The sequence below is a fragment of the Phallusia mammillata genome, chromosome 1 (assembly GCF_965637545.1).
Source record: "Phallusia mammillata chromosome 1, kaPhaMamm4.hap1.1, whole genome shotgun sequence".
In the NCBI taxonomy this organism is placed as follows: Eukaryota; Metazoa; Chordata; class Ascidiacea; order Phlebobranchia; family Ascidiidae; genus Phallusia; species Phallusia mammillata.
In genome coordinates, this window is record NC_137252.1 from 14,865,220 (window position 1) to 14,887,091 (window position 21,872).

General features: G+C 42.9%; 2 protein-coding genes across 2 annotated transcripts in view; one reads left to right on the forward strand and one right to left on the reverse strand.

Moving 5' to 3' along the window:
• Window positions 1-4,314, reverse strand: part of LOC145227162 (basement membrane-specific heparan sulfate proteoglycan core protein-like) — a 37,520-nt gene extending 33,206 nt beyond the window's left edge. The window contains exons 1-5 of the mRNA XM_080092342.1: window positions 4,041-4,314; window positions 731-959; window positions 546-655; window positions 403-464; window positions 151-332 (exon numbers count right to left, since the gene is read on the reverse strand). Coding sequence (XP_079948468.1) covers window positions 151-332; window positions 403-464; window positions 546-655; window positions 731-959; window positions 4,041-4,097 — 640 coding nt within the window. The 5' untranslated portion in view covers window positions 4,098-4,314. The remainder of the gene's footprint in view (window positions 1-150; window positions 333-402; window positions 465-545; window positions 656-730; window positions 960-4,040) is intronic.
• Window positions 4,315-4,387: 73 nt separating this feature from the next.
• Window positions 4,388-20,791, forward strand: LOC145227178 (transforming growth factor beta-2 proprotein-like). The gene is made up of 6 exons (XM_080092343.1): window positions 4,388-4,929; window positions 11,652-12,160; window positions 14,692-14,840; window positions 15,177-15,324; window positions 18,748-18,861; window positions 19,481-20,791. The coding sequence occupies exons 2-6, from the start codon at window positions 11,752-11,754 to the stop codon at window positions 19,975-19,977; spliced, it is 1,317 nt and encodes a 438-aa protein (XP_079948469.1). The 5' UTR covers window positions 4,388-4,929; window positions 11,652-11,751; the 3' UTR covers window positions 19,978-20,791.
• The last annotated feature ends 1,081 nt before the right edge of the window (window positions 20,792-21,872 follow it).

A 21,872-nucleotide genomic window follows, 5' to 3' on the forward strand; every position in this document is an offset into this window, starting at 1 on the left:
TAATCATTAAAAATGGACAACTTCAAAACACAATGTTACTCAAAAAGGTTCTTTTCGTCAGTAAAGCAGAAAAGTGTTTCATCAATATACATGTACATTTTATTTGATAGTTTATCAGAATTTATTTGAAAATAACAAATTAAAACTTACGACATTCCTCTCTGCCAGGGTCAGTGCCAATATACTTGATTTTAAAAGGATAGGAACTTAAACGAAATCTTCCTAGTGTACCACCTCTAACAAGTGAAACCATGGCATTTGTTATTTCATCAGATGAAATGCTTTCACATGTTCCAACATCCACCATAAGAATAGCATCATTGCCACTTTGACTAAATAACACAAAAGACGTGAGACAATACAGAACATAGGAACACTGCACATTTGTATTGTTATCCTTACGTAAACATCAACGGAGTGGCTTCAAGATAGCCATCAAACTGGGATGCCAAATAGTCTTCCAACTGAAATTTAAAATGTATGCAATTATACAGTAAAATATAGACAATTTATTAAATTATATTATATCTATATCTGTTACTTACCAAAACCATAATTTCACCAGCCAAATCATAAAACTCATCGGTATGGTGATCTTTCAAGTTTGGTGTCAAAGCAATGGAATCCAAAAAGTTGATGTCATTTCGATACCAAACTAAAAAACAAAATTTACCATTTGTTGTGCAAACTCTATCAGTTCACAAATTAAAAATCACAACATCAAACATACTCCAATCAGTGCCTGATGTGCTTTGGTCAACTTCATTAGAAGGGTTTACTGGAGGAGCAAGATCATCAAGAGTTGCTTCACTTCCACTTCCAGCCACAACATCAAGATCTGTACTAGCCCTTCGAGTTCTCCTATTCAAAAAGTTTAATGACAATGAAGAATCCAACTGCATCCCAACTTCTTTGGATACTCTTTGAGCAAGGATGCGCTGACGAATGACATTTCTATCCTAAAAAACAATATTGTGTACTAATTTCCTGCCCGATCTCATGGTGGTTTTGCTTAAATAATCCGAACTGTTAATGACCACCAAAGATGTTTAACATGAAACAACAAAATACCATTTCAAACTAAAATTGCATTATAAATAACCTGAATGTCAACATCAAATAAACTTTAGAGTAAAAACCAAATGTTGAAAAAAAAGTTAAAGCAAAGAAACATCGCAAAGATGTTGTGAAAGTTGTGTTTTAGGTTTTAATTTAAAATCCATTTGCATTGGTAGATGATAACAAACTAATTCCAATATTAAGTGTGGCTGGTTTGTGTTCTGCTGTGGTGGTTTTGTGAAAAAATAAAATACATTTACTCTGTAAGATTCAGACCTATATTAAAATTGCATTTGAAAGAGGTGTATTTAAAAGAACTAACCAGCAGTGGTTACAGAACATACATAATAAAAATTGGTAGTGTAGTGGGGTTGTAGTTATCCAGTACCTCAGACACTACCAGGGTTGCGCTGCAAATGGCACACGTGTTTTTGTTTGTAAATACGCTACGAAACACGTGACATTATCCATCAATCCCAAATTGAGCATCAGCGCAGTCAAGTTGGCGCTTTCAAGTGTATGACAAAGAGTAACATTAGGCTTGAGAGAAAACATTAACAGGTCAATTTTATGTGTGTGAAATCGGGACCTAAAATACATCTACAAATTGGGAGATATAGTAAATTGTTTTGGCCGCAAACAGATGGCGGCTTTACCCTCCACATTTACACCTAATTTCCTCAGACAAATGGTCATGACTAAAAGCGATGGCGCAAGCGAAGTGGCATGACGTAATCACCGCATTAGACAACGCCAAGACATCTTTTCAAGTGTGGGACATCCACTTCAAGGCGAATGTATTTCCATTAACCGCAAAGGTGTCACGAAAGCATTTTTAAATAAGGCGCCGTAGCTAACTTCAAATAGACACTCAAGAGGATCACAAGCATTAACGTGAGACCATAGCAGAACCGTGGAACACCGGAAAGGGGTGTTGTTAAGCCTTTCATGTGTAACAGCTGTCCATTCATCGCACGGCAGAGCAAAAGACAACACACCTGGACAAACTAGGTGTCTCTGACATTGAGAGAACCTAAATTACGTGATTGCCTCCTATATGCAGAGGCTTACACGGCTGATATGCGGAAACCGCTGAGTGAATACATAATGCACTCCAGATGCGGAGGAAGGTCCTGTGGGAAGAAACAACCGCACAAATTCGGCTGAGATAAAGTCGTCCGACCATCAGCTTTTGTTTCAAACATTGCGGTGTGTGCGGTCTGAACGTTATCTTTTTAGTGCGTAGATTCCTTAGACTTCGAGCACCCATGACCTCGCCGCAAATAGTTCACGTCTAGCTTTCGAAATATTGCGTGGTCTGCGGCAAACATTGACGAATGTGGCTTACAGCCAATAAACGAAAGCGTAGGCGGTCTAGGTTAGAGACGAGATTGTCGAAATGTAGGATTTCTTGACCATAGCCTACTGTGTGATTGCACTATTACTACATTTCCCACATTCTATTTCGGGCAACTGGTGTGAAAAAGGTACAGTAATCCTGTGAAAATCAGTTTTAATTAGCGGTCTGGGCGCAAACTTGAGGTTTAACCATAATCAGCTGTCTTTAGGGTTGACCAACGGACCGACCACCGTGTTTTGGGTCGGAAACAGCTAAACCAAAACCAAACACTTGGCCGAGCTTTTGCTGTGCGCCAGACGACACCTTTGCTCTTCAACCTTAGCGTAACATTGCTCCCAGACTGGGGGCATAATTTGATAACAGCGGGAGTTTCAACAAAGCAGCCTCTCGACCGTGAGTATGTGAAACGTGTTGCCACACAAACGTCCACTTCCTCGCGATCGCTACCCTATTTACCATTGCCTGGTTTTATATCTTTTGGGTCCGATAGAAACCTGTGGTGGTCCTTTATTGTCAGCGCGTGCCTTAGTTGTGACAGAATACGATATCAACAAATCAAGGGCGGAAAAATGGAACAGTTAAACAAACATCCCACCAGAGACGTTCACAGTTCAGTGCTTGTGTGTAGAATCATCGCACTGAAGCCTAATATGGGTTAACTGTGCCTGAAGCAGGTAATAACAAGTGTCCGTCAAAACCACATCCTGTGTAAGATCAGCTCAGCTCAATTAAAAAGCATAGAAAATTGGAGGAAAATTACTTCGCAACATCCTCATTGCCAATGCCGGTTAACCTATCACGAGATCATCCTATTGTCGATTATTTGATATTCTGGGGATAAACGTGTTACATTACACCGTTTATATGCAGCCTGGTTAAGTGGTGATCAGGTTAGGTCAATGTGCCATCGGCCATGACGACTCACAACGCAATTTACGGGCACTTTCAAAAACCGCCTATGTAAACATTACTTCCCATTGAACAAACGGCATTTGATGTGCACAAATCACATCTGTAGCGTTACTGCTGCGACTGCGGCTGGGATGAAACGCCGTAGCAGCGCTGACATTGTCATCTGTGTTAATTCCCCCCTAAGCCGAGAAGGGATTATGTCAACTTGGCGTCACACAAAGTCTTTCTTGTCACCGCGGTTTTACTACGTACACAGCCTTGTCATGCAGAAACGCACGTGCTATTTGAGAGAAAACTTTTCAGGGGCTTAAAATAGTACTTTTCCATGCTGCAGAGTCTTGTTTCATAAACAGTTCAATTTCCAGGACCGCTCGCCGGAAGCACATGGGCTAAACAAGGGGGGGTAACAAAGACGCCACAAACCTTGACTTTTTGCATGCGCTGTAAGAATTTCAGGAATTTCTTAACGTTAAACTATTCGAATCGCTTCGTTTCAAGTCACGCATTTTGGTCCTGCAGCTAGTCTAATTTTTTAAGTGTACCTAATTTACTTTTTAGTGACAAAACTGTAACTGCATTTTGGCACATACATTTTTTTATAGTACCCTGGTACAATTGCCGTGCAGGGGCTGTTAAAATGGTTTTACTTTAAATTAAAAGCAGTTATGTGTGTATGCGTGCCTTGCACAACATTATATTATGGACTTACCAGTGCATAACTGCTGCTTGCCAAGAGGCTCAGACAGAAAAGCAGATATAATTCCATGTCAGTCCGGCTGACTCGACTCAAATTGCTCTACTCGTCACAGCCGCCGCTGCAGTGCCAAACGATATCACACAAATTTTCTTCGTAGCTGGTTGCGCGCACACAAGACACAGAAAAACCCTTTACTTAAACACTGTGGTAGCGGAGTGGCGCTTTAAACAAACACATCATTGTTGCTCTGCCTTTCAGTGGCCTAGATACAAGCAACGTGCGAAAAACACTTCGCACTTTTTGAACTGCGATATCCTATCAGATCTGCCCAGTTGCACAGCAGTACTGCCACTTGTGTTTGACAAATGTCTCAAGTGAGTGGCAAGCACGGTCTCAGCTGCACTGACAATAGACTTGTTTCTAAAACACCTATTTTCAGCGCAAAAAAACAAGCAACAAAAGACGAAATCTTGTGGTTGTCTGCCCTACAGCTCGCAGTCGCTATTACACAAAGTATGCATTGAAGCGCACTGTCTACATGTCAGTCGATGGAGTACGCGCATCTTCAACAGACGACCAACACTCTACTTTTTCTCGTCTCGTAACTTGTTCGCCATTCTCGTCTGCCTTGGCCGACGCCTCGCTCGATCAGACGGCCCGCTTCCGTTTCACCGGTTGAGGTAAGCAGCTAGCACACGAAACTACAAGCGCCGCGACAAGCCCACTACGAAATCTCCGCCGAACTTCACCAACGCTTGTCGAGTTCTTTGAAAAACGCAAATTTGCAAAATGCTGGCGCGCGCCATACTTAGAGCGAAAAAGGCCGATTGTTGTGGAATAAACGAGGAACAAATAGACTGTCATCATATCGGTTTCAACACAAACAAGTCGCTTGGGAAAGGTAAGCGTAATCTAGTTTGAAATCAAATCCCCGACTGTGCGGCCCAAAACAAAGCTGACCGACCTCTTTAGTGGTCATTGGTCACTTGTTTGTAGTGGTCTGGTTTTTACCAATGAAATAACATAGTTTTCTGTAATCTGAAGACACGGCTTCCAAAGTATGAGAGGTAAACATGTCAAATATTGACTGTAAGATGCCATGAAGTCATTTTCCTACATGATGCTAGCACCGCAGATATGTTTGCCAATTTGTGTGTACACTGTTGACAGCAAGTCAACACAACAATTTAACTGAAAAAACACCCATCTCAGGTGTCCTATGTAACGAATGTTTTTTGGCACAACGGCTATTTATTGCACAAACGTTTTGGTTTGCGCTATTTTTGCTGGTGTAGGATTACTTTTGAAACCAGCAAGGCATTGCAGGTGGTGAAATTGGCAGCGATGAATACACCATATCGCCGCCGGCGTCATCACAATATCCAAAGCAGCTCACAAGTGTCATCTAGCGGCGAGTGATTTGTAACCTTGTTTTTACGAAAGAAATAACGCTTTAAAAACAGTTAAACTTACATCTTAGGTGCCCTTACACCTAATTGTTTCAACGAGGGTGTTTTTTGTGGTATTTAAGATTGTTTGCACGTGCGGTAGCAACTGTTAAGGACGATAGTTTTACTCCTTTCTATAAAACGATTTGTCTATTAAGAACAGGAACAGAAAAAGGCAAAAAAGCAAAACAGAAAGCAACCAAATTTGACGTTACATCCTACTTCCAAGTTTACAAATCATCGCCCAAACCCAGCTGTTAGCGTATCTGGGTCCTGTCACCAGGTTGCGCTAGAGTTTCAAGTATTTAGTCCGTTTCCGACATTTAGATGCACGTTGGTCTGGTCGTCCGGCCATTCCATTTTCGTGACTTCCTGCTCGTGCACGGAACGCTCACGTTTTGTAAACACACTCCACTAGGTACAAAGCCCATTCCGACGGTTACTTGCAATTAGCTCCCTGGTCGTGCTGGCAATGTATTGCATTTATAAAAACTTTGAACGACCCAACGGAATTGAAAGGAATCTCAGCCACGATGTCTTTGCATTTGCACGCGAAATCTGCGTAGGTGCAACGCCGGTACCTTTGCATCTAATCCGTCGTTGTGAAAGCATCACGAACCTCTTACATAAGCACGACACGGCCCATATATCCTGAATGCAAAAGAAAAGTTCCCAGTGGCTTTGTTTCATGTTGTCCTATTTGCGGTGCTTTGTTTTTCCGTTGGCTAATTTTCCTGCCATCCCATCCGTTCTATGTTACTTGTGGAGCAATTGTGCGTATCGAAAACGTGTTTATTGCTGTTTCCTGCTCACGTAAGCACTAATGTAAACTGCCAACAATGGCTGCTATACGGGTGATTGACGTTAAAGCGAGAACTCGGAAATGAGGTCATGGTAAGGTTACCAAACTTGCAAAGTTAAAGACTGGGGCATTTCCAGAATAATTTATTCCTTCGCGTTGCAAAATTTCGGCACGAACCAATAATTTCACTTGCTTCCAAAGAATTTTTCAGGAAGACCATAAGAAATCTTGAGAGGCTTCTGGTTATAGACTGGGTTCCCGACTAAAAACTCATTCTATTGCAGCATCTTTACATTTTACCAACGCAAGTTAGATGGTCTGTTTTGACGATAATTTTTTATCTGTGTTTGCGGCCTGGCGGGGTGACGTTATCTTCATTTTAAGGCATGGTTGTTAATTATTTGTGACGTCACTACCGTGGGAAATTTATAAGTTCTGTTGACTTCTTTATGTTTGTTTACTGTATGTGACCACATGCTATTGCTATGCGAGAAACTCAACAAACGCCGTCGTAAACATAAATATTCGCCATTTAAGGAATATGTGCCTTCCGTAATTTACGATGTTCATTGAAGTGATGTTTGTCACACCTGTTGTCTCACAAACCAAGACAGCTCATATAAAGGCTTCAGTTTCAACAAAACACTTTGCTCACTGGCAGTAAATGTCAATCGCAGTTACCGCGACCGGTGACGTAACACTTTTTCGGTTTGCTTAGGCCGTGGTCTAAAACCGACTTTCTGGAAAGAGAACCCGGATTGCGTGGGACTGCTTGTCAAGCCGCAACTAGCGACCGCTTTGTCTTGCACCACCACGATAAAATCAAGACTTTCTCGAATTTCGCCGCTGCGTCGAGCATCAAAAACTCGCTGTTATAATCTCGACCGCCGCAGCGAGCGAAAAGATTTAGCCATTGGTGCGAGGCGAACAGAAAAGCAATAAACGCCACTTGGGTGATTTTCTCAGTAAACATTGCGTCATAGGCGGGGGAGGGCCGATGGTGAAACGATGACATAACAACAATCTAGGGGAACTTTACTCACACGATCAAACACCCAGTGTTCGGAAACGCTTTGTGTTTCTCGTAGGTCGTGTGAACTCGAAGACGATTTTGGTTGTCGTCTCTTCTGAACTGGGTATTTCCATCTCTATGGCTCATGAATTGGACGATTCGTAACTTAACTAAATGAGATATTGCGAAAAGTAACCCCCTAATAGAAGTCCGTTTACAATTTATGTAGGGAACAAGTGGTTCCCCATTGTGGGCGACTTTTCTCAAACAAAAATCTCTTTGCAAACTTTCTTTGTTTGACAAAGCATTGAACTTTTACTACCATACTTGTTTTGTATGTTGACGTTGTGCAACATGAAAAACACTGTCTAAACACTGCGATGCACCGTGGTATATAAAACAAAAACTCATTACGCACAAACCTATAATTGAGACAAAAATGATTGTTATAAATGGTGTAAGTAATGTCTGTGAACTTAAGTGGAGATTATGAAATTGTTTAGTTTTTTTCAACGCAAACTATAAATATATGCTTAATTGCATCAATAATGTAAATAATAGGTTAATTTAGGAGCAAATTGTAAAAATTGATATATTGCCGAAGTTGCTTCATTAAATTTAAATAGACTACTATTGCAAAATAGTATTGTAAACACCAATGTTAGGTACTTTTTGCAATGTATTTATGCCCGTAATTAAACTTTGAAGTTATGATTACCTGGTGTATAAAGCCTTAATTAAAATTGTAGCGGGAGATTTTATTTTAGAAAAAACATCTTGACATCATTTCATTCTATAGTTCGCCTAAACAGCAATACCGGTATTTTCTGCGAATAATTGTGATGAATAAATGATAACAAAAGTATAATTAACTAAATAATTATTCTTTTTGAGACATAACGCTGGGATAATTTGGGTTAAACTTGTGCCAATGTTACTACAAAATCAAAACGCAGCTATGTAAGTTATTCAGATCTCTTCGATGATAATATGGTGTTGCTGTGCTAACACCAAATATCACGTTGGTTTAATTTTCTGCATTTGACGTTTGGCAAAATTATCTTACTTTGAATCGTAAAGCATCTCTTGCGTGTTTGAACATGGAGGTCCGTGTATATCTGTTGCTTTAATCAATCGGACAATTTGGGTCGTCACATGCCTGTTACGCTGATGTATATCGTGTCTACTCGTGCGTAACAGATATTCTGTTGGCTGGCAACAGTCGATGGTTTGCAGCTAAATTATTCGCCGTTGAGTTATACTCACAAATTCGCAAGACTATGTAGTGTCTTCTGTATGATGGTCTTAAAAGTTTTTGAGTTTTGCTTTATGCAGTAAAATTTCGACTGAATTCGTGAATTAATTTATTAAGGAAAGTAGAATACCAGTTGGTCAAATAAACTAAGCGCGAAATAGGCAAATATATGACTTTACAAATGTTATGTTTTTCGTAGTTGGTAGCAACGCTTTTTAGCGGATGTTTTTGCGTCTTCATTATCCTTTTGGTATGACGTGGTAACCGCGTATTTTCAAGCAGCACTTGCTACAGAATGAAGCCTTTGTTTCAGATAGTTTATTTTACAGCTGTTTTGTTGTACAATCTGCTGAGAAGCTGAAATGCAAATACAGCAGAACAACCTCAAGGGCGTGGCAAATCGAAAAACATGTTGTTTCACAATACCACATGACAAATACAAGTTCCAGTTTTAATCAGTAGCTTCAAGCAATACGTAGTCTCAATGGGTGTATGCTGGAAACTTGGGGATCGTGTTCAATCGTCACATCAACACACAGCAACTGGCAATTTTCTAATTAGGCTCAAGTCCAGCCACCAATTTCCAGCGACAAGATGGCAGCGTTTTGCGCGAGATCGCTCGATTAATCGGGCGTGTGGTCACTTAAATACTGTATTTAGCGCCTACTAAGATGGAATGAGGTGAATATTGGACAAGTGCTCATTGAAAGAGTGTAATAGCTCATGTTACGCGGATCAGGGGTGTTTCAAATGACGAGCGATACTTTCTGATTGTGTAGTGATTTTTGATCAGAATACAGAAGACGTTTTTCTTTATTTATTGGGTGGTATTTGGACTAGTTTGAGTGAATTCAGTTTATATCACTTCGGTGCTTGCAGTGTTTACATAATAATGGCTTAGATACCTGCCCCTTTTCATTAAAAAGATAGTGACTTGTAGGGTTTTACCCATGTTTAACTTAAGGGAAGTGGTTTGTTGGATATAGCCTATTGGAAGCTGTAATTGTTGCTAAAACTTTTTGGTTTCACTATATATAGTGCTTGTAAGAAATGGTAAACACATTTTAATTCTATAGCTAGTAAGAAATGGTCAACACATTTAATGTTGTTTTACAATGACGCTACCCTAATTGGAGATTTGACGCTTACGTGTGCAAGTGCTTGTGATAGGTTCATCGTTTGCGGTCGGAGCCAATTTTAAATTGGACTGAAATCCCAGATTTGCAGGAGGGAATTAGTTGACCAAATGTTGATGCAGTCAGTAAGGCGGCAAGGGCGGGGAAAAAGCGATTTCCAGTAGAAATTTAATCAGTATCAGGTGTAAGGATTGGACGTGCAAGTGTGGGAACGTCCTGTCACGACGCCTGCCGATTTGCGACCCGCTGCTGCCGGGGATAAATGGACCGCATTATGTGGCTTAATATTGGAGTGGGTAGCCTCTCCAGCAACCGGTCGTGGTGTCGCCGGGAGCCACTTCAAACTATATGTATTCGCCTTAAGAAGTGTTACTGGTCCCTTTGTTATCCTGGCCTTTGCCCCCGGTGGCACGATAAACCCTGCGATGTCACATCCACTTAGACGCATTTATGCAGCGTCCTCTTACATTAATTACTGAATACTTACGTTACGGGAGCCAGTCGCGCCGACTGCAATTAGATCTGTTTTCATTTGCTCGAAAGTGTGTTCAATTGCGCCCTTCAATTGCGGTCGCCGCTGCTTGAATATGAGATAGCCTATAGTTGCAAGCAACACCCGTCCATGAGGCTTTCCCAGCTTGTGATTCAACTGTGCAAAGCAAACAGCGACTAGACGCAACCTCCGCTGAACTTCTGGGGTTTCGGAACAGAAAGTTCTGCATGTGATGATACATCCGTCCGTGAAAAGAAACCACTAAACTTAACGCGCAGGCAATAACATTGTGCTATGTGGCGTTTATAGACTTTTCGGTAATATTGATGGCTCAGCAAAACCGCACAAATACGTTTTAATTATCACCTTTATTCTAATATTTTTCACCACACTTCCGTTGTTATAAGATGGAAAATAACCTAATGCAAGGATCTAGTCTGGACTTTAAGGCAATTTGCATTTCGTTGCCTTTTCTTTCATGATATAGTTTACCGTTGACGTAGGAAGTCTACAATAAGCGGTGTAATTTTCAATATCGCTTTAAACCGATACATCAACGAAATTGGCGTAAAATTGCTATGCAGTGGTTGAAAAATACCCATGAAAAGTGTGAATCTATTTGTACCCGTTGAACCTGAACTATACTTTCATGGTTGATTGAAACACGACCGAATGCTTATCTTCATAAAAATCCTTATATTGTAACGCTAATTTGTTACTATTTACAGCCTTTTTCATCTGCGTTTAAGATTGTCTGTGTGTTTGTATTTGTATTGGAAAGGGCCTTTTGGTTGCTTTGCATTTGCGCCTTTAGTTTATTCAAACTAGAAAATGTTAAACACGCTTAATCTTTATCTGCGCTTTTATAAATCTACGATCCCTGCCCAAGGGCGCTTTTGCGCAATATATAAATCAGTATTAGAACCACAGAAGCGGATTTGATTTCAGAGCAATCATATGCGTCATGTAGATGTGTATGCTTAATGTGAAAGAAAAACTTCTGCGGGCACGAAGTCTAACTTACACAAGGAATGTGCTGAGATTAGAAACTACGTGAGCCTCTGCATATTCCAGGCACCAAAATGTGAGGCCAGATACAATAAAACTGCCTTATAGTACTTGGTGTGAATGTCGAACCGTTAGGAGTTGTCTGGTCGATAGCCAATATGCCTAAATATGTTCAGTTCAGGGCATCTGCGATTTTACTGAAGGGGTTCACCGATCTCGCACGCAATTCCCGTGCACGAAGAGAACGCTGAACTGACTCTGTCCATCGGCTCGGGTGAAAAAACATTTCTCTCTCCGCAGTTACACACGCCGACTATGGAAAGAAGGTAGCCGCCAGGCTCGTATAAAATCGGGAGTTCTTCCTGACAGCGGGAAGGCGCGGTTGCGTAGTGAAAGGTTGCAGATGGGCAAACTGCGGCTGGAGAGAGAGCGAAGAGCTTTAATTAACCTTTCTGTTTTCTTATGCTAGGTGCACTGTGAATCTCGTGCAGCGTTCAGTAGTAAAGCAAGCCTTTGTGCGAAAATTGTATCGACTTGAAGGTCTTATCAAGATCAAACTGTGTTCAAACATGCGTCAAACGCTTTGTCGAAGAGACGGACGTTCATGGTCTGCATGGAAATGCGTTTGTTGTCCGCTGCTCGTAGTGGTTCTGCTTCTGCACGAGTCGCCAACCGCCTCTGGCTGCGGTGTAGACTATGATAAAATGCGCAAACGACGAATTGACGCGGTCCGCGGGCAGATCCTAAGCAAACTTGGATTCACCCACTTACCCACAGACGAGCAGCCGCCCCCTGATAGCATGACGGTGGAAATTGAGGCAATGTACAATCGCACCAGAGACTTTGTTCTGGAACAGGCACGCAAAAAACGTGAGGAATGCCTGGAACCCGAAGACAACTACTACGCCCAGGACATTACAACCGTGTACATGAAAAACCCCACCCAGACGACTTCCACCATTGCCGGATCCACAGCGCGTAAGTTTGGTTTATATTTGTCATTTTTCTATGTTGTGTGGTAAATTAGGAATGCTAAGTAAAAATAATAAATATATTTCAAGCATTTTAGTACTCCGGAAAGATAAATCATTCCAAATTTCTCTTTTCCAAGCTAGAATTGTTTAGGTTTATGTTCAACCATTTTTACATGGTTGATTGCACCAAAATTGCTCAAAGGCCCTTAAGCCTACAAGTAAACAGCTACTTTGGGGGTTTAGGCTTTACCTTAGCAAAACACTGGAAAAGTGGCGCAATCGCATCACGGCCCAGTGGCAACTTGTGGTGGAAAGTTTTGTTTTGACCCAGTTTTCAAGTGTCACAAGTCACCACGCCCCTTGTGTTTGAAATGCGGCTACTGTACAAAACACGACCACAAATTTCAACAAACGCGTGCGCTGCGGTTAGAACTAAAACAACTTCACCAAAAACGGGGGCAAAGAGTCCAATGGGGTCGCTACTGAAAGTGAGTTATTGGCGCTTACAATGGTGTTACGCTTTAGTGGGTTTGACATTTGGGGTTAAAAATCAGTCAGGCGCATCAAGATAACGACGATAACATGACGTGGGCGCTAGTTAGACTAAACAATCGCTAAAAATAAAACTGTATTGCGTGTACAGCACAATAAGGCTTTAAGTTATGTTCTATCATTGTTGCGTAATTTCCTTTTGTGGTCAAAGTTACAAACAAGTGTGGTACAGAAGTGCAGCATCTGGAGTTAGTGTGTGAGTAACAAATCTGGCCCTAACTCTATTTTAACTTCGTGCTAAAAGCTTTTTGTCACCGCTTTCCAGGATACTGATTTGTTTATGCAACTGCTCTTGCCTTCCGTTTTCAAATTTGTTGTGAAGCGCGACTGGTGAGACAGGAGGTCCCGTAATTGTAAGCACTCGTTGAGCCACTAGGAAACGCCGCGCAGTTGTGTAGTGTCCATTGTTCCCAAGTTTCGCACAGCGCAAGATAAACTGCTATGGTCCCTCCTCTTTTGCGAAATCCCTGCAAGCGGCCAATGAAGCAGAAAAACAACCCATCGTCCTGTTGGGCAGATCGAGCGATAACCTGAAGAGCCTCGTTTAATTATGGAATCACCTTTTGAACTTGCGTTCTGCGGTACCAATAAAAATGAAGAAACATTTCGCGCGCCGACTGATAGCCTCAGATAGCATCAAGTCACCTTTCGCAATCGCATAGGCTCCACCAAAGCTCGAATAGCGGCATGGCAAGTGTCCTAGATTGTTTCAATGCAGACCAAGTGGCTGCAAGTCATAAAAACGTCACAAACAATCGGACTTTCAGATCATCGATAACTGATTGTTGGCGAGAGTAACAGCTTTCAATTGTTCCGCTCTATGACAATCGGGGCACGCGCGTTGCTTGTATTTGGAACAAATACCATGTCGCGGTAATTCCGCATCGCACTATGCTTTATATGTGCATGTGTGATGTTTTGTCACGACATCCAAGCATTCCATATACTGATTTTGCCACCCGTAAATAACTCCACAGCCAACTCGTGATTTATGGCTTGGCTTTAGTAGGCGTTTGAACAAAATCGTAAGATCGGCGGTAAACCTAAAAAAGAAACGAAAACCTATTCTGTGTCAGTGTCTTGTGTATTGTCAACCAATTAGAACCAACTGAAGATCAGAAGGGTATCACACCCTCCCACGATTTACGAAAGACGGGCGCGGTACGGAGCGACGTAATTCAGTGATGATTAATGGCCTTTGTGAGTCGCCAAAGCGTGGCCCGCGATTCTGCTTGTTAACGCCGCCGCCACACATCAGAATCAAAGACAACACTGTTTCTTACGTGGGAAAATCGCGCGTTGTATCATAGTGCCAGGTGTCTTACCTTTGGACCTCGCGACACTTCGGTCTTCGTATGGAACTGGAAAACACACCGCGCTGCAGAGCTGACATGAAAGGGGGCACACCCAAACAAAAGCGAACAGCTGGAGGGGCGAGTAGCGGTCGATTGTAAGTTTGTTGACACTTGACGATTAGTCGCGTCCGTCGCCCCCGAAAGCACTTGATCCCAATTTTCATTTTCGTGTGAGCTTGCCTGACACCACTGGACCCAATTTGCCGCAAAGGTCGTGTTTCCTGCCGCTTACGGAAATACGTCGCTCACACCCCTATACCCCTGTAGTCATGCACGTTTACCTTTGCACGGCGCCAGGGCACTTCCCGTGACGTTTGCACATTGGAAGTGCGCAGTCGGAACAAGCGTTAACAGACAGGCCCGGTGCGTATAAGTGGGCGCGGGTCAAGTTTACCCGGGTCCAGCCACCGACTCGCCATTAGTCATTTCCGTCAACGCCTTCCGTGAGCCAATGACGTGATTTCTCCATGCACCTGCACATGTGGGACAAAATCTAAAAATATAAGACGAACTTTTTCTGTAAATTTTCTTCTTGCCCTCTTCTAACCCAAAAGAGTGATAAGCAACTTTTTGCAATTTTACCCTGTTTTAATTTAAAGCTTTTTATATGTAATCACTTTTATTTCAGCCCGTTACAAGTACCAAAAAAGTCAGCAAGGTGTCTCGGAGTTTTTCGACTTCGATCTGACGCAAACTGAGTTGGATCCTGACACGATTGTGACAGCATCACTTCGAGTCTACCAGGTTCCAAGCACCGCTGACGGCATGAAAGAACAGGTTGGCCGATTTGTAAAATAAATCACTAAGTTTATATTCACGCCGTTGTGCAAATACTTCCGGTTCAACGTTGGGTATTTTTTAGATTTACTGGCACGAAATATAGCAAAATTAGTTTTAAATCCTGCGTTACAATTAATCAATAAAAATGCTTGAAAATTAAAGAGCTATGTTATTCGAATACAGTATTTAATTCCGAACATCTTTATGGGGTGTTGAAACTTGGTATTGTAACGAGTGTTTCGTGGAGGCTGAAAACGATATTTATTGCGTGCGCAATACAAATGTATCAAGTGGTTTACATTCCTTTATGTAACGAATTCCCCCTATACAAAGGTGGAGCTCTATCACCTTTCGTCGCCGCAAAAAGATGGCCAATCTCCAACCAAAAGTTTTCTTCACATGCAACTGATGGATACAGCCAATGAGGGTTGGATTACCTTTGACGTCACATCTTCCGTCCGTCAATGGATTCAGTTTCCCAGTAAGTAACATCAATCGCATAGCTAACTGAAGTGAATTGGCTTTTCATTTGCGGGAGCTCAATTCATTGCGATTTGTGAATATTGGTCGACTAAAGGATCGCATTTAGCGCCGCTATATCGGTCTACTATATACAAATTATGTGAAACTCGATCACACTGTGTGCTAAGCGCGACTGAAAGCTGGAAAATTGACTCCAAATACGGTTTACAGCAGGGTGAAGGGTACTGTCATCTCAGTGCATGAGAATCGATCATTTTAAACGTCCCGCGGTACGAAGCAGCTGAAATTCACACGCTCCTCTCCGGACACTGGTGTGTTGTCAGCTTGGCTCGGGAAACCCATGCACTTGGCGCTTTGTTTGTTAAGGATTGATGTGCCACGCTGATCAACAAGACGTTTTGTAAGCTTATCGGATTAGGTTGGGAACACACACGCGGTGAACACCTGTCAGCCACCGCCCTATTGTTACATCCATTGCGACGTTTGTTACCGCTTGAAAACGCTGTGAGCTGTAAACTTTGGACAAAGGCGAGGTTTTTAACGAGTTCCTATGTCATCGGCACAGGTGTTGGTTCCGCACCGTGCCAGGAAATGTATAGAGTTTAAAAATAAATCGCGCCTATTTGAATATCCTCACTTCTCAGGCACTTTGTGATTGGTCGAGGTCAAAGTCCCACGGCCGTCCCCGCGCATTTTAAGTGCAGCTGGAAGTTTGGAATTGGGACAAACGCTACTCCCGATGTGCTCGAAGGGCAGACCGCGCTGCGACCGCCTCGACATATGCGATAGGCCACAGATAACAACACAGCCATTAGGCCAGGGTAGGAGAACGGCTTTGCTGCAAATTGCCATGTGCCGCTTGGAATACGCACCCCCGTGATCGATCGGCCGCACAGGGGACTGCGGTCGGATGGCAATAAACTTTATTTCAGGAATCATCCGTCTCCGGATAATTTCTGGACAAAGCGGAGATCGTAGATCACGATAAACCCACAAATACACTGCGGCCAAATTGCGTCCTTAGAAATCGACACGTGGACGCAAATTGCTTTTCAAGCTATCACTGGGCTATACTGCGGTTTTAAGCTTAACCTATTCAGGGGGGGCAACCGCTATGACGTCATTGCGGTCTCCTGCGCGACAACACGGTTAATGAAGTTTAGGTGGCAATCAAAGTCGCACAAAGGTGCAAACAATGTCTTTGGTTTTCCGGTGCTGCGCAGTAAACCGGCACTTCAAAAGGCCCCTCGCCGTGGGAGACCTTGGTTGCGGCGTCACACGATGGCTACTTTTTAACGGGCACGCGCGATTCTTCTGCGCCACGGGAAAAGGCTATGACGACGTGTTCGTCATGGCGGTCCCACAAGGCGCCTTTTGTGACGCGGCTTCTATTTTTGCGTCTGTCATCATCATTGCGCCCACGAGGAGGTTTAACATGACGGCGATCTGGTTTTTCTTTGCTCTGGAAGACCTCAGTAGATCGAGAATTGCTGATTTCTTACGAGTGTCAGCCTAATGAATTGTACAAACAGGGACGCAGGGCATTTTTGACAGTATTGGAGCGGTGATTCGTCAAAATACTCTCGCCCTCGCGGTCACCGGGGTTTGACCCCTTCGTGTGCGCAATCCTAACTTTGCGTTCCAGAACCAGTCACTCACGTCTCGTCAGGCGACGGTGCTGATTGAAGGGCGATAGCGCGCAAGAATTGCCCTACGTTAAAATTCTGTATTGGTTTCATTACGCAAGGATCGATATCGGTTCCTACCCAAACTAACCACGCGAGGTCTTGACTAATTCGCCGCACAAAGGAAACTTGAGATGCTGGCCCAACAGGTGGTTCCCACAGAACGAATTAAAGCACCCTAATTGCATTGCACAGATCGTGCCCCCGCGATTGTTTGACTAGGGGAATGTTTCGCTGCAAAGTGCCCTGTTAACTCATAAGCCTGTCACTTAAACTTATAGCGGTCGGTAGACCTTTAAATGCGCCCGTAATAGAACACATCAGTCTATGCATGGGCCGACGCTTGCCTAATGTAAATACTCCAGGGAGGTGCGATGTCCCAAGATAACAATTGCGCACAAGTAAAAGGTCTGTGCCCGCCGAGCAATGTAGCTACAATAATTGATGCTTATCTAAGCTAACTGTCGCGGGATTTCAAAACTCACAGCGCGTTCCTTGAGAAATCTTTGCCCAATTGGGCGAACGAGGTTAGCAATCTGATCCTCCGGGTTTTGCGCCACTTTCCAAACGTCCTGCAGCAGGTGTCACGCATGCTTAAGTTCGACCGCGGCGATAACAAGTTCACCGGCGAGCGCTGCGGTTTGGCAAGGCTAACACCTGAGAGGTGGCGGGTGTGACAGTAGAACCCAAGCGCTACTCACGGTGTTGTGTTTGTCACCGCAGTTTATACTAAAGCTTCAGGGCATCTGCGATTGAAGTGGCTCGGGGCATGTGAAAATTGCAACAAGATCACTTGCCACTCGAAATCAAACGACACACACTCGCTAGCTACACCCTTGTTGTTTTCTCTGCTTGCTACAAGGCAATGCAGCTGTCAGTCATTTGCCAACATGCAGTGCCCAAATTTTCCCCAGGCAGCGAAAAATCTCCCAGGCTATGCATAGAAACCAACCAATTCCCGGAATGGACAAGTTGGAAAAGTCCATTTTTCGTTTTTTACGAGCAATAATGGTTCTGACGTTCATAAAATTGGACATATCGAGTCGACCCTACCGGTTGTAAATATGTCAAACATTTCCTAAACAATTAGGTCAAGTTTGTTCAATCAAGTTCGTTTGTAAAGTTGCCAATATGTTTTGTGGTAATAATAAATTCAGATACTTCCAGCGGACGTACAGGCGCCATCTTACAGCTGTATCCAGCCATCTCACCATGTTTGGGCATGCTTTGTTACTAGAGGGGTAATTGTTAGTTTCGTTTTCAGAACTCTTGATTGAAACAGTAGCACGACCTCATCATGAATACAAGGTAACCCTTGTATGGTTAGGTAGAATCAAATCGTTGCGTAATCACCTTTACCGGTTTACATTTGTCAGGCACCCCACGTTAGTTTTTGGTCCCGTGTAGCGCCTTGCCACGAACACGTCAATTCGCCCAGAGCATTCATTAGGTTAATTGGACCGCAATCCCGCAAAACCGCGCGGTAATCGTGTGATGACGTAGACAGGACATCCTAAATACACAGCGCCTTGCCGACTTAGCAGCGTAGCGTGATGGCGAGCAACCTCTTTTAACTGTTCTTCTTTATGTAATGTTTCCTGAGCATCAATAAGTGGAAATACAGAACCCGCGCGGCAACTGTATCCCAACAAATAGATAATCGACCGCAAAATGTCGGTTATCGCATTGTGTATTCAGTTTACCGCCACTCATAACATCCACCTATTTGCACTCAGACTTGAATCAAGGCCTCGAATTGACGGTTCCTTGTTCGAATGAAGAACCGCCTTCAACCATGAAGCGAGCTGCCAACCGTGGGATCACCCGCAAATTGGATGTGACATTTGCAGGTAAGACAAGAACGCCCAGCTACCGGCCATTACTCGCCTTTCTGTGGGCTAACTCTCCGTGTGACACACGTTCCACTTAACCCAGAAACGATGTTTACTGATGTCTTGCCGTGTGATAACAGTCCACAGCTTGTGTTACGCGCTAAACGACCACCCATGGGCGGCAAATGACTCAGAAAAGAAAGTAATTCAAATCTCAGTTCTCTGCCCTGGCTGGCTGGTCTCAGACCTTTCTGTGTACGTGCGACCTACAGCGTAGATTAACTGACATTCAGAAAACTGCATTGGGAGGCCCTTCAGTGGGGGGTTGAAATTAGGTCAAATAACATCAAACAAGGACATTTCATATTTCTTATTTCCGCCTAAAAATGCCAACGAGCCACAAATATATTTACAAAGGTTGAAAAACTGACGTTTCCAGTGACGTGGATCAATTGTGATAAAATGTCAGGTCCTTTGTGGGAGCTTTGAATTATAGAAAGCATGTTTGAAATGCTTTTAACCATGTATGTTAGTTAAATTACTGGTCCAAGTATGTTTTACGGTTTTAAAGTAGTTCACGTAACATTTGAATTGGCACCTTCTCATTGGATGTAAATAAATGTTATTTCTCACTTAGGCTCAACAAAAATTTCCAAATCCCGCGGGGACAGTGATGCTGGCGCCACGGCGGACCGAGAAATGGGAAAGGAGTTTAATCCCCACCTGGTTATTATGGTCCGACATCCCACACTAGAGGCATCACAGAGTTCAAACAGGAGACGAAAGAGAGCGTTGGACGCAGATTTCTGCTTCCGTCGCAAGGCCTCCGACACCAATTGCTGTCTCCGTGAATTGTACATCGATTTTCGCAAGGACCTCGGATGGAACTGGGTCCACGCTCCGACTGGCTACAAAGCAAACTTCTGTGGTGGTGCATGCCCGTTTATGTGGAGCAGCGACACGCAATACGCCACAATACTGACTCTCTACAAGTCGATGAACCCCCAGGCCTCATCGGCGCCTTGCTGTACAGCGAAAGATCTAGATCCCCTGACGATCATGTACTACAAGAACGGCTCGTACAAGTTTATTAACATGTCCGATATGGTCTTACTCTCTTGCAAATGCAGCTGAATGTTGTGCTCTTTGTTTGTTACTTAAGGTTAGGGGTACCCTAAGCCTTGCCACCAAAGATTCCAAGCAGCTAAACGTTCGATGTTACAACGAGAAGTCGATGTGTTCTTTTTGTATTTATGTGAAATGTCGCCTGTGTCTGTCTTTTATTTATATACCTTGCCTCCGCAACGTATGTAGCCTCTTCTTTAGTACTTTCTCGGTGTTTTATTTTGATGCTGTGGGACTGCTTTGTGTTCACACCACGAACCAATCCCTCAGAATATTTGTTGCTGAGTGTTTTAGCATGACTGTTTGTGTGCTTGGCCCATTTGGGCGGTATTAGACTGCCAACTGTGACTGAGCCTCTCTCTGCCCCAAATCTTGTGTCATTGTGCCAAAAGTGGGTTTTTACGCAAGTTTTGTAGATAGCCTGAACGCTAACATATATTTCGGAATAAAATGAAGAATACGTATTAATACATTGCTGGTAATTTAGAATTACTAACTTTACAAAACTCTTTTGAAAACCCACGTTAGGTGCACTTAACTTGGTCCAATGTAGTTGGAATGTTTTTTTCTTTCGCATCTGCTGGAACGGAAGCATGAAAAGAACTTCCAACGTATATTCACTAGTATGTCAGTAGTGGTTTGGTGATTGCTAAATTGCCTCAGTGCAGTTATAAATGTTTGTTTTGTTCGTTTAGCGCCGATCCGCTGGCGCACTGTCTATAATTTATTAGTTTTGTATTGCGTTGTGACAAGTTTTTTCCTTCTCTGACCAGTTTTTCGCGTTCTGGCCTCCAATGAACAAAAAATGAAACCATCAAATACGTTTTTCATGTGATTAGATTTCGAAATCATGTTTGTGCCGACTTCAGATGACGTAATCGTCCACAGGACAATACGTCACAAAAGCTTACCAAGCGTCAGAGTTGACGCAGCAGAAAGAGGAGGTTGTTTTTCCACTTTGCATTCGCGTGTGCACCGCGTTCTTGAATTGCACCGGAATAGCAGGCACTTTACATCCGGCCTACAGCAGGACGCACAGCAACGACACGTGCTGAAGTATTGCGCAAGATGTTGAACGATAAATTGATTTGTACGACCTGGCTCGAGCTAGGGCGTGCACTGTCAGGAGTATTTTATTACCTCCGATAATTAATAATTGTTGCCCGGACACTATACCATCTGCGCCCCACTGCGAAATAAACAACTTAAAGGCTGTGCCCACAGAAACATCAGTTTGCGTGCCTGTCGGCCATTAGGCTTTTCAAACCTTTATTGACGATAACTAGGAATGGAAAGTATTTTCCATGTAACGAGATCAGTCGATAAATCTTGGAATATATATTTCGCCTAATGGCATCATCAGTTTATTGACGATATAAAAGCAATTTCAGCCCAACACTTTCGAAACAAAACGGTAATAAGGCAAAAGTATACTAGTGTATTAAACAAGCTACTTCACTGCGCAGCTGTTCTGACCAAGACTTGCTTTCACGAGGGAAAATGAATAACTGCGAGTTTGTAGAAGTTTGCATTGCTTGAGAATGCAACATTGACGCCCATAGGGCAATTAATCGGACAAATAATGCCTTTAAATTTCTACATACGTCATTACTTTCCCTATACTGTTCGGGACTAAGAAGAAGAAACATAATAGCCTACCTCTAAGCAACTGTTTTTTTTACCTTGGTTTGTTTTTTATCGTGTTAACTCAGCATGTTTCCGAAAACAGATGTTAACCTGAGCTAGGTCGAACACCACAAATGTTTTGGTCAACGTTTTCTGCAATGTGTTTTCGGCCTGGGTGCAAAGTCTCGAAATTAGCTTTATAAAATCACGTTTCAAAAATTGTACAAAATAAAACGTTTTTTAGAACTCTAATGTATTTTAAAATCTAAATCACTGCA